The sequence below is a fragment of the Dipteris shenzhenensis genome, chromosome 28 (genome assembly GCF_047967505.1).
Source record: "Dipteris shenzhenensis isolate YYH24624 ecotype China chromosome 28, Dip_SZ_1.0, whole genome shotgun sequence".
NCBI classification, from domain to species: domain Eukaryota; kingdom Viridiplantae; phylum Streptophyta; class Polypodiopsida; order Gleicheniales; family Dipteridaceae; genus Dipteris; species Dipteris shenzhenensis.
The window spans coordinates 23,795,646-23,810,018 of NC_141623.1; the positions used below are offsets into that span (position 1 = coordinate 23,795,646).

Here is a 14,373-nt window from a genome sequence, read left to right on the forward strand (position 1 = left end):
TTGAATAGAAGTCTGGCATAATTTTTTAAAAGGGGATCTAGCTTTTAGTAAATCTTTAGTGAAATTTCTTGCAATGAACAAAAGATAATGCTCTGGCTTATGGTTTTGCCATATGTTTCATCTTAGTGCTAAGTAACCTTTACCGAATTTAAGCAGATAATGTTGACAAACTACCCAAATTTCAAGTGGGTTTAGATAACACCATGTGTCATACACCGATGAGCTCTAAACCATGCACAAAAATATTTAATCTAAAATTCAGGAACACAAAGTCTTGAGACAAAAACATAAGGCTCAAAAGTTTGACATTGATTTTAGTGTGTAGTATATTGAAGGGTGCTCTTCAATCCACTCTCCACCATTGTTACATTCAACAGCATCATATCGAGCAAGAGGATCCAGTGTGCCACTCTCTTTACTCAACAAAATTGCGAATATTTTTGAGGTGGATTGCACCCATACTTAATGGGCTACTTCAGCTTTAGAAAGTAGTGGGCCCATATTTGTATGGCCAATATAATTGTTTGAACTTTTAGGCCATAAGCAATTCCTTATGATAAATTAAACTTAATTGCTACCAAAGGTTATATAACTACTTTATTGGCCACATGTTTAGCTCATTATCAACATTCTTGAAGTTGAAGGTGGATTGCCTTTAGGGGCTTTGTATAATGATAATAATTACTTCCTGTGGCCGACCATACATTGAGTACTATCCATGCCACTAAAAGCTCTTTCAAAGTTCCTACTATAGGAAAGCAAAGAATACATTAGCTATCATGAAGGTGATTCATGCTTCTAAGTAAAGCCTTCGATGCAAAATGTAGTAAAGTGAAAAATTGAATACTTTTTATGGGGGTTAATATTAAACATAGGCTTAGTACCTTCAACTAAGGTAGAGATTTGCTAAGAAAGTATGGGATAGCACATGGTGTAAGAAATGCTAAAATATGACCATAGGGTTTCATATCTTGCTTGTTTGAGGGAATTGGAAAGGAGAGTTGCGCTTGAGGGTTGAAGGGATTGGAAATGAGAACCCCAAGAGGGATGTTTGACAAAATAATTATTGGATAAAGAGTTTTTGGGGGCATGGGGGAGTGCAAGCCAGTAGGCACAAAGGTGGTCTTGGGGATGGTAAGGACTATGTGTGAGGTACAAGCCACTGGGAGGGGACATCTATCATGCCCTACTTTTACAGAGCTCGAGCTCTACTAAGAACATGAAGTTTGAAAAAGGAGTTTTTAAGTTGAAAGGTAAGGTTTAGCTCATTTGTCTCTGAAGAGGGGCCTTGCATGCTTGAAAAAGGAGTTTTTAAGTTGAAAGGTAAGGTTTAGCTCATTTGTCTCTGAAGAGGGGCCTTGCATGCTTGCCACCTTTAGCCCTTGAATTTACAATTTTAGTGTTGGTAGGGGCAAAGGTCCCCCCCCCCCCCTCTCTCTCTCTCTTGTAATAAAGAGATATTTCCAAAATTATTTTATAGATGGCCACATGGCCGCCATGTGACAACCAATTCCCTCTCTCTCTCCATCTCTTTCTCTATCTCTCTCTCTATCTGTCTCTGTTTGGCCACCATGTGACAACCAACTCTCTCTCTCTCTCTCTCTCTCTCTCTCTCTCTCTGTCTCTGTCTGTGTCTCTCTCTTTTGTGTGTGTGTGTGTTTTCAAATTCACAAAATAGAGAGTGTGTGTTTCTTTCAACTACAAAGAGCTAGACACTTTGTGTGTGTTTATGTTTGTGTGTGTGTGTGTGTGTGTCTTGTCTCTCTCTCTCTTCATCCAACTCTCAAGACACTCAAATTAATCTCTTGATGGATTCTAGAAGCAAAGGAAGCACAACAAAAAGAGGATAGTGACAAGACAGGAGGTGAATAGAACACGGGGGGTCAAACGAAGACAAAAAAGTAGGGGCGGCGACAGCAAAAACCAAGGTTAGGTCAAAGGGTTAGTTAAGGGGGGAGGCCACGTCATCGTCTTCTTCCAAGTCCACTTTTGTGTATGTTTTATGTTTTAAGCTTTGTTTTCTGGAGCTCTGGCTATGGCGGCTCCCTCCTTTTGCTTCTTATATTATTGCTTGTAGCACCTTCCCTCTTTGCTTTCTCCTCTTCACCCTTCCCCTTGCTTCTTCCATCCGCCTCATCACTCCCTCCTTTCCCCCATCATCATCATCATCATCCGTCCTCCCCTCCCTCATAATTTCTTTGCGTACCTGTCCCGTCAGCTCGCTCCGGTTGCGGCTTTTTCTACCGCGGCGGATCATCCGCCCCATTGCACTTGCATCCTCGCAGGAGGCCGTTTGCAGCGGTTGCGACTTTTGCTTTTAGCGCAGGATCATCCGCTGGATTGCAGTTGAATTCTCGGAAGGAGGGGACGGTCGGGGAGCAGCGACGACAGCGTCATCATCAGCTGGAAGATGACTTGAATCGACAAGACAAGGTAAGGGCCGGAGGAGAGAGCGAGAGAGTAAAGAGGGAGAGGGAGGAATCGGAGGATCAGTTAAGCTGTTACAGAGTGGGGAGAAAAGAGGGAGAAAACAGAGCGAGGGGGATTAAGTGCTTCAACGGACTGCGCTTCCTGCTCTGTTCGCATAATCCTTTCATGAGCTTCACCAGCGGCCTTTCCTGCTCTACGCGCCTTTGCCATTGGTCGCCATTGCGCATCCCGTGAGCCAATTTATTCTGTAGACGCGTTTCTCTCCCCCCCCGACCCCGTTCGTCTCGCTAGGAGCCTGTAAATGTAGCTCGATCAAGGGATTCAGCGTCATACTCGCTGTCGCATGCCCCTTGCTCACTGTTTTCGTGCAAATTCCCTCTTCTTTTAGCTCAAGCTCGGAACCATCAGTTCGGGAGCGTGCGTTCTCCTTCGGTTTGTCATTCGAACTTTCTCATGTGGCAATTCTCATGTGGCAATGAGATGTTGAAAATAAACGAACGAACCAACGACGTGTTACAAGCTTGACAGACAAGGCATTTCTGATCGTCGAGCTTAAGCTTGTGACAGACAAGGCATTTCTGATCGTCTTGTCTGTCACAAGCTTAAGCTCGATGATCGGAAATGCCTTTATCTCTAATGTTCCGCTTAAATTTTGCCGTGTTGATGCAGCCAACCAATGCCCTCTTCAGTCTTGATACCTACACATGCGTTATACTCCGGATATGTCGGACAAGAAGCAACAATCTCACTGCTGGCAGAACCAAAATCAGTTCTTGCAGGATCGCCACGGACCAAAGAAGGCGACGTGCCGTGAAACTATAGCTGTGGGGTTACCATTCGACGACAATGGCTTCGATCTTCTATCTTGGACTATTAACATGGCCGCTCGTCCAGGGGATACTGTCATCGCACTTCGATTTCACAACGGTGAGTAATTCCGTGGTGTTGCAACAAGTTGATTCCTCCCAGTGCAGTTCATTTCAACGTGCTCACAAAACAACAATGTTACTCGAAAGGAAATGCTCAAAAGGCACACGCGAGACTCTGGGGTCTGCTGTTTCTGGCGAACTGTTTCTCAACCTTACTCAGAAGACTCCATTCCGTGAAGTGACAATCAGTACGAAAGAATTAAGAAAGATAAATGCACATGGGGGATTTCGTTGTCGATTTATCAATCTCGTTAGAAGTTCATGATAAGACGGAGGATCCTATAGCTGAGCATTCTAGTCTGATGCGAGACCGGAATCATTGACTTTTGAAGTCCTGAATTCACGATCCGGGTCCCTGGAAGAAAAAGGCAGCATTGGAAGTGGTAGCTCGTTATGTTCATCTATTGAAGAGACAACCGTAAGATCTATCTGCATTGCTACTCGACATTGTTAGGGGGGCGAATTATTCACATGATTCAAGAAAACTAGCATCTTCGACCCACAACCGACCTCGTCTCTTAGGAACTTTAGCTAAGCATTTACGGCACATGGACGATCAAATTCAGGATTTGGCCAGATCTTAGAGCGATTTTGCTATTGATTGATGTCTAGTAAGAGAGACGGGAGAGACTCGGGAAGGTCAATACGTAAATTTCGATTTTATAAAATCTCTTGCAATCGCTGAGAACCTGATCGGGACCAAAGGGGTCGCTGATGATCATCTACTATTCTCCCGTCAGTCCCACGCAACTCGAGCAGTATAGGCGATTAGAGGTTTTCTTGAATTAGACGGCTCGAATATGAGAACAGAAAAGAGTTATGCGTATGAACGAGTAGGTGGTCGTAATGAGGGGCAAAATAGTCAGGGATGGAGTGTGAGGACAAGTGCATCCATAGTAGTGGGGTTCCAAAACACAAGTCGGAGATATCTCTCACTCGGTAATCAAGACAAATGACGTAATCAATTTACCGCATCCCCTTCTTGCTTTTACACGGACGTTCTTCACGTAACGCATCGTTCATGCTGCCTCAAATTGCATGTTTTCGTTCACGGACGTTCTTCATGTAACGCATCGTTCATGCTGCCTCAAATTGCATGTTTTCGTTCACCACCATTTCTGAAGTCACCAAAATTTTCTTTGCATATGTGAAGCTAAAATTCTGTTTCTGATTCACTTCGCCCTTTTCCGCTATAAATCCAGATACTACCCAAAGACTCAAAGCTAGTTATGCTGAAGAACCTGCAGTCATGGACGCTCAATTCAAGCCATTACAGGACTTATGCCACGTGAAACAAGTAAGATACAGAATTTCAAATGCAGTGCCTATTTTTGGGTGCGAGTGTGTCTGTGGAGAAAGAGAGAGAGAGAGAGAGAAAATCCGCAATGTCTTTGGTTCCATATGACACAATTGAATCCAACTCATACCAGTATAATTCTATACAAATGATGCTCTCTCAGAATGAGAGAGGATGGAGCAATGGACACCAAGATTTACAATCAAGTAGGAAAAGTATGGCCACTATTATGATTTAGTATGATCAAATTCTGAGGGCATTATTTGTATAGAGTTATACTAGCATGAGCTTAACCTCTGCACAATGTGTGTATTCTGATTATTTCAGCATTGCATATATTCGTGGCAAACTTTCAAATCCTGGTGAATGGGATCACGTATGTGTATTTCCAAATGCTTATAATTTTTGTGAATCGATTTGAAACTCACAGAATATTTTAGGTCTAATCTTGCTGGAAATTTGAGGGACCGTGCTTGTTTCATTCTGAGCCAATGATATATTTGTAGAAACCCATAATGCTAAGTGCAGAAAGGGGGCAAAGGGAAGAATCAGACAATTTCTTTTTACATCTGGGAAATGCTTATTGTCCTTCACCTTTTTTTGCTCACGCTCAGGTGCAGACCAAGACTTGGTTTGGAATTACAAATTGGGGCATGAGCCTCAGCCACCTACCCCCTGGTATAGCCCCACATCAACATGTATCCTAGGGCTCCCAACTAAAATTGATGGCAGGGAATCCTCTAGGATCGTCTTAGCACCACACTATATCTTAGGCTTGCCATATCCACCATACCTTACAAGGCATACTCTAAGGTGGCCTTAGCTCCACATTAAATCTTAAGGTTATCATACCATACTTCTTTATGCACGTGTAGCAAGCTTCCAAGGGGCCTTTTTTCCCCCTTTTTATATCTTTGTCATAAGGGTTGAAACCTATGCTTCAATAAAGGCTTCACGCCTCAGCCAAAGAAGAATCTGCCATCTTTAATATGCGATATACACGTTCTGTCAACAAGTTACGCACTCATGACGGTTCCCACACATAACACCAGAAGTTTGAAATGTAATCTAGAACACCTTCTTTCCAGCATACTTCTAGATTTGAGGAATTTTGATCACTTTGCATTGTCAGTACTGAAAGCAGAATTTCCATTTCAATCCTGTATATCACAATAGTCACAATCAGGCACATAGTATGGCCAGACACCTTTTCTTCTAAAAGTAAGCGAATTAGAGTTATGATTTGAATCAAACAGAGTCCGCTCCAAATTAAAAAATTGGATTCTGTGGATGGCCAGTAAAAGTTTGAAATAGGATATTATACAGGGCTGACCCTCATAAGCAAATCTTGCAGTGCAGAGTGAAAATAGTCAGAAAGAGTCTCCAAACCATCATATACTGCTCTCCGCATGCTTCCCTTCACATACAAATATTGTTACTAAATGCTGAACCAGTCTTTTTTTATTCGTCAGGTGAAACTGGAAATGAGACATGCATTCAATGAGACTGCTGAAAAGTCCTTGACTGAGGGGGCATCAACTATGAACGCTACCATGCTTGTTGTAACTACGTCGGGGAATAATGCGAGGTATATCTACTTATTCATTTGTTTTTTCCTGGATTCCGTGTTTTCTCCCAGGTGATTTGATAGTGTTTCACTGGCACACAACTATTGGCCAGTGGGATAGGCCACAACCAGACCACCAAATTATTTATGCGGTTGAAGGGTTACAATATGGTGTTTCTGCCCCTTTTTCCACAAATCCTTCGCATGGTGCAGGAGCCACCCAACCTTAGTCCCCAGGAGAAATACATTTCCTGGATGAAATTGAGCACTGGCACCCTTGTTTACACTTGTGCTGCTAATTTGGCTATTGCTACAGCTGCAGATAGCTTTCTTTGTAATAGGAAATATATTGGCTTTTTTTGCTCTTCAATAATACTAAGCCTAGACACTATGGCTTTCAAAGATTTTATAATTGTTATGTGAAGATAATCATTTGAGCACTGAAGTGATAAGAAAATATTGATTTTGAATGACTCACTGATATGATAGACAATTGCTAACTATAGCCTGTGTGCAAAAGCATATTTGATTGTACAATGATTGACAAAATATGTTGTGTGCTATGTTCTTTTCAGGCATGCACAGAAGAGAGGGAGTTTCCTGACTAGGCATGTACCAGCAGGATGTTCTGTAGTGGTTGTGAAAAATTATAAGGTGCTGTTTTACAAAGAGAACTCTTTCAAAGCTTCAGCTCAGAAAAGTTGCAATAGTCTCGATGAAGGTTGGGCACTACACTTTTCCTCAAATTATGTTCAGACACATTGCATCCAGACAAAAAACACGTTGCATTTACACAAAACATTTAGTTCCTTAAATTTTCAATTGATCAATGCATATGATGCTGTGCAATGTCCATCTGCAGGTACACAAAGTACACAGATTTACCAAGGATCTGGAAGAAAATCTGGGTCTTTAGACAACCAGATTCCCAGCATTGCAGTTAGGGAAATCGAGACCCATTGTGAGCTTGATAGCACTAGTATGTCATGCAACAAAATATGGCCAGACCGCACAGACACATGCTCACCAAGACGAGTTCTCGATGGCCCAGATGTTTCCTCTGAGTCAGATGAAAGTCCTAATCCAAGTATTCATAGTGAGCTATCTCGTTCTTCATCTAGAAGAGCTCTAATTACTTGCTCATCCTCTCATGGGGATGATGACACTTTCTGTATAAAACAACCTCGCAGCTGCCTAAGTATTTGGAAAGGTGGTGCAGTACGGCGTTCACAGACCTTCCCTTCAGCAGTCAGCCGATTCAAAAAATTGTCCATCTCTTTCCATTACAAATCACTGGGAAACTCATTGAAATCATACATAAGTAGCTTATGGAGCACAAGGTCTCTGCACAGAGGCAGTACATTTACACCATACATCTTATCAGAAAGTCACAGATCTTCGAAAGGATTCACTTATGAGGAGATTTTGATTGCAACCAATTACTTTACTCCAGGTCATCATCTTGCCATTCTGCTCTCGTTGTCATCTAACATCAGGAATTTTCATATAGTAACTTAAAAGTATAATTCTACTGCATTGCAGGAAATTTGGTTGGAAAGGGCGGCCATGCAGAGGTTTACAAGGGGTTACTTCCTGATGGTCAGCTTGTTGCAGTGAAAAGACTGATACGAGGTGATACAGAGGAGCAGAAAGCTACAGATTTTTTGACAGAGCTTGGAATAATTTGTCACATCTCGCATCCTAATATTATACCTCTAGTTGGATTTTGTATTGACAATGGATTGCATCTTGTTTTCCGTTTCTCGCGGCAGGGAAGCCTGGCATCGTGGCTTCATGGTAAGCTGTAAGATGATTTGTTTTAACGGAGATTTCAATTGCTTTGCTTCATCTTGCTTAGCTTCAGAGATCACCACATGAATTCTCCCTGTTCTTATTGTGACCTGTCTTACCTTTGAGGAGGGATGTGCCTTTAAGTCTTAGTTTTTACCTTTCTCTGACATACACATTGTCGAGGATGTCCCAAAAAAGTGAGGACTCCTTTCATCTGCTGCTCCTTTTCTTTTGTTATTGCTCATCTTCTTTGATCTCTCTTCGATTCCTAGGAATCACTTTGGATGACAAAGTTAAAAAACCTCTCTCTCTCTCTCTCTCTCTCTCTGTGTGCATATTATATGAATATGTATGATTTTTTGCGAATTGATTAATGCACATCTTTAGGATTGTCCTTATGAGGTTACAGGTAATATCTGAACTTACATGCACAATTTCAGGTGCAAAATTACAACCCTTACCGTGGGCAGTGAGATATAAAGTAGCAGTAGGCACTGCACGTGGCTTGAACTACCTCCACACAGGTTGCCAGCGCCGTATCATCCATCGAGATATCAAGGCTTCCAACATCTTGTTGGGTCCAGAATTTGAACCACAGGTCTGTTGCACTCAACTGCAAAAAAAAGCACCACTTTGCTTCATGATTTGACACCAGTTTCTTACAATGTTTTATCATTCACAGATCTCAGACTTTGGACTTGCCAAATGGCTTCCTGGTCAATGCTCTCATCATATGGTGACTCCAATTGAAGGAACATTTGGGTAAGTATTCAGCATGTTCTGGTGGAAGCAGGCAATTGCGAATTGGCTGCACACACATGCACGCCCGCATGCACATGTATGTGCGTGAATGTACACACACATGCAACACACCGTGCATGTATACACATGCATGCAAACACCATGCACAGTTTTTCCCCCTTGTGTGATTTCTTGATGTTTTGATAAGGCATCTGGTACATCTGCTTTCTTAGAAAGAGTATTAAATCAGTGATTTGTCATCCAGGTACCTTGCTCCAGAATACTTCATGCATGGCATTGTTGATGAGAAGACGGATGTTTTTGCGTTTGGTGTCCTTTTACTTGAACTTATTACTGGCCGCATGCCTATTGATAAGTCTCAGGCAAGCCTGGTTATGTGGGTATGACTTCAAAGCCTCAAGATTCTCCACGGTTCTTTTTTTTGCAATACATAAAGGAGGGGAATATCATGTAAATTTATATCATAGAGGGTATCAATACAGGAACCAAGAGCCTTAGCTCAGCAAAGTAGACCAAACTAGATATGAAAATTGTAAGGAGTTCTAGAATGTATGGTGAGATCACGTTGAAGAGAAGGAAATTTTGTGTGTATTGAGACCTTGTGGCCTAGGAAATGGCCATCCTGTTATGCCGGCCTCTATTTCAATGGTTAGCCATCTAGCCTGGCTCTGGCAATCTTTGGCCATCCTATGGAGTGCCAGCGGTACCACTCATGTCTCACGCTCTCCTCCATGGCCTCTGCCAAAGAACTCTTTGAATGCATGTAGCAGCTTTGAAATGTCTTGCCTTTCCTTAGAACCCAAGCATACTGATAGGCTCCTGTCAATCCTGGGTGTTTCGTCACGTAACATTCCAGGCTGTGGCACAGTAAATTTCCTTCCAGCCATTCTCTACAGCCAAAACTAAATATACATCTCCGATTACATTTCATTAAGCTGTAAAGCACCAATTCCCTAAATAGATCTGGATGCCACATGTCATACTTTTAAGAACCATCTTTGATGCACCTTTTTGACCCCTTCTTGGGATACACACTTCAATTCACTTGCCCCTAGGCAAATTTTACAATTAGATGCACCAAGGCCTTTGGCCTTAGATCTATAGTCAGTGCCATCACCCTCACCAATGATCTTGGCATTATAACCTTTTGACCATATACACACAGAATACTACGTAAATGTTGGTTCCCTAAAGGATACTGCTGGCTGACCCTTACGAGGTCATGCTATTTCAGCTAGAGCATAACACATCCACTCAAATATTGCTCTATTTGTTGACCAAATTGATAAGAAATCAGTGACTGAAATGTCAGAAATTACATAAAAAGGAGAGTATTGACACCTGCACAGCAGACAAATAGAGCACAGATGCACGACAATGTAGTTATTGGGTTGCACTTGGAAGATCCATGTGATCCTGATGTTTATTCTGAGCTAAAATGGTGTTCAAGCAGAAAGAGCTAATAAGAGTAAGATTGCTTTAAATAAATGCACTTAAATATTTACTTCTACGATTTGATGTCAGTCTCAGAATGAATTGTAAGGCCATCAATAGGAGGGGAGGGGTTGCTAGTCATTCCTGCGTGTCCCCTGGGTGACCACTGACTAGGCTCTCGTTAGGCCATCTGGTGGTCAGATAGTTGGCTGCGCGGATTGGTTGGCCATTATATGTATTATTTACATGTGCAAAAAATCGAGCATCTCCACCCAAGGTATTGACTTGCAAGTTGTGTGACAAGAGCTATCAGGGCTTTGTTATGCACGTGAAGGCACACTTGACCGCTTCAGCTTGCCAAGGTAAGGAGGTGTGGTGGCATAGTTCCTTTGCCTGGAAAATGGGAGCTGGAGGTTTTTAAAGTGACATGAGCAGGGACAATTTCGTCGAACGGAAGGGCCCCACACTTAAAAGTTCAGGCCTTACACATAGACTTTGAACTATGATGTCCATGCATTGGAATTCATGCTTGGCATGGTCTGCATGCTCGTAACTTAAGATTTGTTTGCTTGCAAATAAACCTGTGGAGGGCTCTTGACTCTTAGCGTTTTGCAACACACGCCTTCGCGTAAGCATTCAGAGTTTTACAAGCCCTCCAAACTGGCAATGAACGTGTAATGGGCAAGGAGACTCAAATCTGTGTGTGTGTATGACCTGTAACTGACTGAGTGAGTGGAAGCGTGGATTAGGTTGCAACAGCCCCCCCTCCGAAGCGAGTATTTTGTATTATATCTCGCCAAAATGCTGAGTTACCATTGTTTGCTAAAAGGCTGAAAGAACACCTGTTTGTGAAAAGGATGGAATACAACTGTTGCCTGTCGGCTGAGGATAATCTGATTGTAGGCATGCCCCTTCCTGTGGAAATGGACCTTTTCCCTGTCTGCTGCTCAGGACCGAGGCTGCAGTCTTGTAAATAGCTCTCAATGCTTGCACGAGGGAACTCTCATGACATCAGAAGTGAGAGAGGGCAAGAGCCCTTGAATTCCCACCTTCTATCATGGGCATCCAAAGTCTATCATGGACAGCAGCTATACAGGCTGTACGGCTTGCTGACATCATTTGCAGACAGAAAAGGCAGGTAGGAGCAGGTATAGGACCTGTGCGGCTGCAGATAGATATGACAGACCGCACGGAAGCAGGTACGTCTGATGTCAGCAACAGGACAGCACAGGTGGTGACACATGGCAGTCTGTCAGCTTGGCCAGTCTGACCAGTCAGCTGACATCAGCCCTATTCCTATTAAAGGGGGTCATTCCTTCCTCATACCAAGATCAGCCCCAGCAGCAGATCAGCCTCAGTCTTCAGCAGCACCACACTTGATTGATAGACGACGTTCTACATTTGACCTTGTGCAGCCTTGTGTATTCACGAGTAATTGTAGCTTATTTTTCAAGAAAATGTAGATTGTTTTTGGATAGCATCCTAGCCCTTGTCATAATTGGGCCTGCCTTTCACCTCAAGTTCTGAGAAAAGTTGTTTGTATAAACTGAATGCTCGTGTGTGTATGGATGTATGGACAGCTTCTTCTCTTTCTATCCCAAAGCCACAAAAAAGGGACCAAAGGGATAAGAAAGTCTAAAGGTCATTAGTATTTAAATCCGAGTGCATCCTATGCCCACTGTGATGTTTGGGCCACGACCTATGTGGCCCCGTTAGCCACATGCCTATCAGCCCAGACTGACGCCCCCCACAGGTCTTCGTCGCCATGCATTACCAAGGGATGTCCCTCCCCCTCCCCGTAGGTCAGCTGCTGCCTGGCCCACAGGTATTCCAGGTCTCTTGAATGTTACACATACATACAACATGTGTGTGTGTGTGTGCGCATGTGAATCGGTATAGATAGGTACATCGGTATAGAGGTATGGTCAGGCCATTGTCTTACTGCAATCTAGTGTGTGTGTATCCATTTGGTGTCATATGTACCACTGGTTTTCCCAGTCTTGATACCAACTGGCTGTCTTGCTAATACGTGAACTTCTAATTAGTGACGTTGAATCACTGGCTCATATCGTTGAAGTCGACCAGTCCATGTCCTACCATGAATGTCCTTAGCAACGTTATGGTACCTGAATTGCTTTCATGAAAGCATTTGTTCTCCTAAACTATGTCCATAAATTGTTCAATATTTTGCGTCAGCTCAAGCATGGTTGCATGCTCTCTTGTGGTAATCTAAAATTGAATAGGAGCTATATTCAGAATCCTACTGAATTAGAGGCAAAACATAACAGTTGATCTGATTACTCAAAAGTTGAAATTTACACCACGAGTTTCATTAAACAGGACCACATTGCTAATGAGATTAAGAAAGTACATTTGTATACTACTTTGGATAACTGTATTGTCCTAGTGACTGTGTATTTTACAATCCTCTCAGATGTCCAAATTGGTTTGAGACGTGCAGGCAAGACCTTTCTTGGAATCTTTAAATTTCAAGGAGTTTGCAGATCCCCGACTTCAAGGAGAATATGATCCACAGGAGATGCAATGTATGATGATGGCGGCAGCTCTCTGCATACAGCAGTCTCCCCTTTGCCGCCCTTGTATGAGTCAGGTTTGTTTCTGTCATGATAGAAGGTTCAGACAAGAAGTGTCAGATATTCCTCTGCTCTCCCTGATTTTCTTCTTCATTATCTTAGGTCTTGCAGCTGCTCACAGATGAGCTCGATTCGAGTACAGCGGGTTCCTGGAGTATGGTATCATCCCAGTCAGTCATTTTCCAAAATTCTGTATTTGATGGAGATTATAGCTGTGTCAACTACCGCAATGACCTGCTCCGCCACAGAGAAGTTGCTCTGCAATTCTAAGCGAATTTGGATATATCAAAGGATTAATGCCGAGGAATAGTCTGCCTTTGCGGCGTCTCTTGTACTATGTGTCTTGCACCATTTAGTTGGGGCAAAGCAAAAATCTGTATCATTAGACTGTTTCGGCACTAGACAAAGATGCAAATACAGCTTTTCAGATATGGTCAGAGATTTTATTCACTAGATCTTAGTGGGAGTCCACACATGATGGACCATGTATAGCCCATACAAAAAAATGATGATTTTTGTCCCAGTAAATCACGTTAGCTGTTTCACTTTCATGACGTTGGTGATAAAATCACTTCGACATTTGAATAACTCTCTTTATCTTGACAGAGAACACCTGTGTTTCTGTTTCATGAAGTTATGATTTAAGCCCGTTTTGACAGTTTGAATAACTCTGTTATGGCGCTTTTATTAGGTGATCTATTGAGGGTTTATTCTTAATCTGCGCAGCCATGCAGTTACGTAGTCTCTATCAGTTATTGGGTTCTAAATTGCCTTTGCTCTATGCTCTTTGCCTTGTAAGACGAGCAGTTGTGAGGAGCAGAGAGGAGGAGGAGGCGGGGGTTAATATTTCCGCACATAAGTTGTAAGTCTGTCACGAAGAATAGTTCGAGTAGATAAAGACGAAACAGACGTGTTGGTTAATGGATACCCTCTTTCAAAGCAATTAAACCCCCTTTCTGTCGCTCGGGAACACGAACTGCACTGTTCCACCTTAGGGCTGCCACCATTCGAGAACCGCTATCATCAATCAGCCTAGTGCACAAGTCCCAACCCAGAAAGCACCTTCTCCTGTTCCCGAAGCCTACACAGCAGTCCCACAGCAAGTTGGAATCCACAACAATGGCCAGGACCAAGCACCCGAAACTGAAGACGAAACTGAAGACGATTCGAACGGCAAACGCGTGCCTCCAAGTAATCTTGCTCCGAGGGGAGCAAGCTAACAGGAAGAAATGAAGGCGGCGCAGTAGACTCCCGAGAATTGAGCATTCGAGCGGCTGCTCCAAAATATGGCACGGGACCATCTTCTCTAGCTTGAACAAAGAGTAGACGGCCAGACTCAGTTCTGAACCCGTAACAACTTGGCTGTATGAGCACAGACGCAACCCGGGTCCATACGTGGAGGGACGTGAAGATGAATGCTGCAGATATCGAGGTGTCAATCTCAACAGTAAGGTCAGTCTTTTGTATGAGAAGCATGGGTAAGAGCCTGATCAAATATGGAGCGGCCATGAGACTGGCTGCTAAGGCCAATCGAGTTGGAGGGATGTGAGGGTGCCTGCCAAGCGAGGA

General features: G+C 43.0%; 1 protein-coding gene across 1 annotated transcript; it reads left to right on the forward strand.

Annotated features, from left to right (window-relative positions):
• The first annotated feature begins 2,035 nt into the window (after positions 1–2,035).
• On the forward strand, positions 2,036–13,418 carry LOC147883349 (receptor-like cytosolic serine/threonine-protein kinase RBK2). The gene is made up of 12 exons (XM_087399209.1): positions 2,036–2,433; positions 3,100–3,357; positions 4,562–4,656; positions 6,129–6,244; positions 6,799–6,944; positions 7,086–7,676; positions 7,766–8,020; positions 8,455–8,612; positions 8,697–8,776; positions 9,021–9,156; positions 12,672–12,821; positions 12,907–13,418. The coding sequence occupies exons 2-12, from the start codon at positions 3,135–3,137 to the stop codon at positions 13,072–13,074; spliced, it is 2,118 nt and encodes a 705-aa protein (XP_087255335.1). The 5' UTR covers positions 2,036–2,433; positions 3,100–3,134; the 3' UTR covers positions 13,075–13,418.
• Positions 13,419–14,373: the final 955 nt, after the last annotated feature.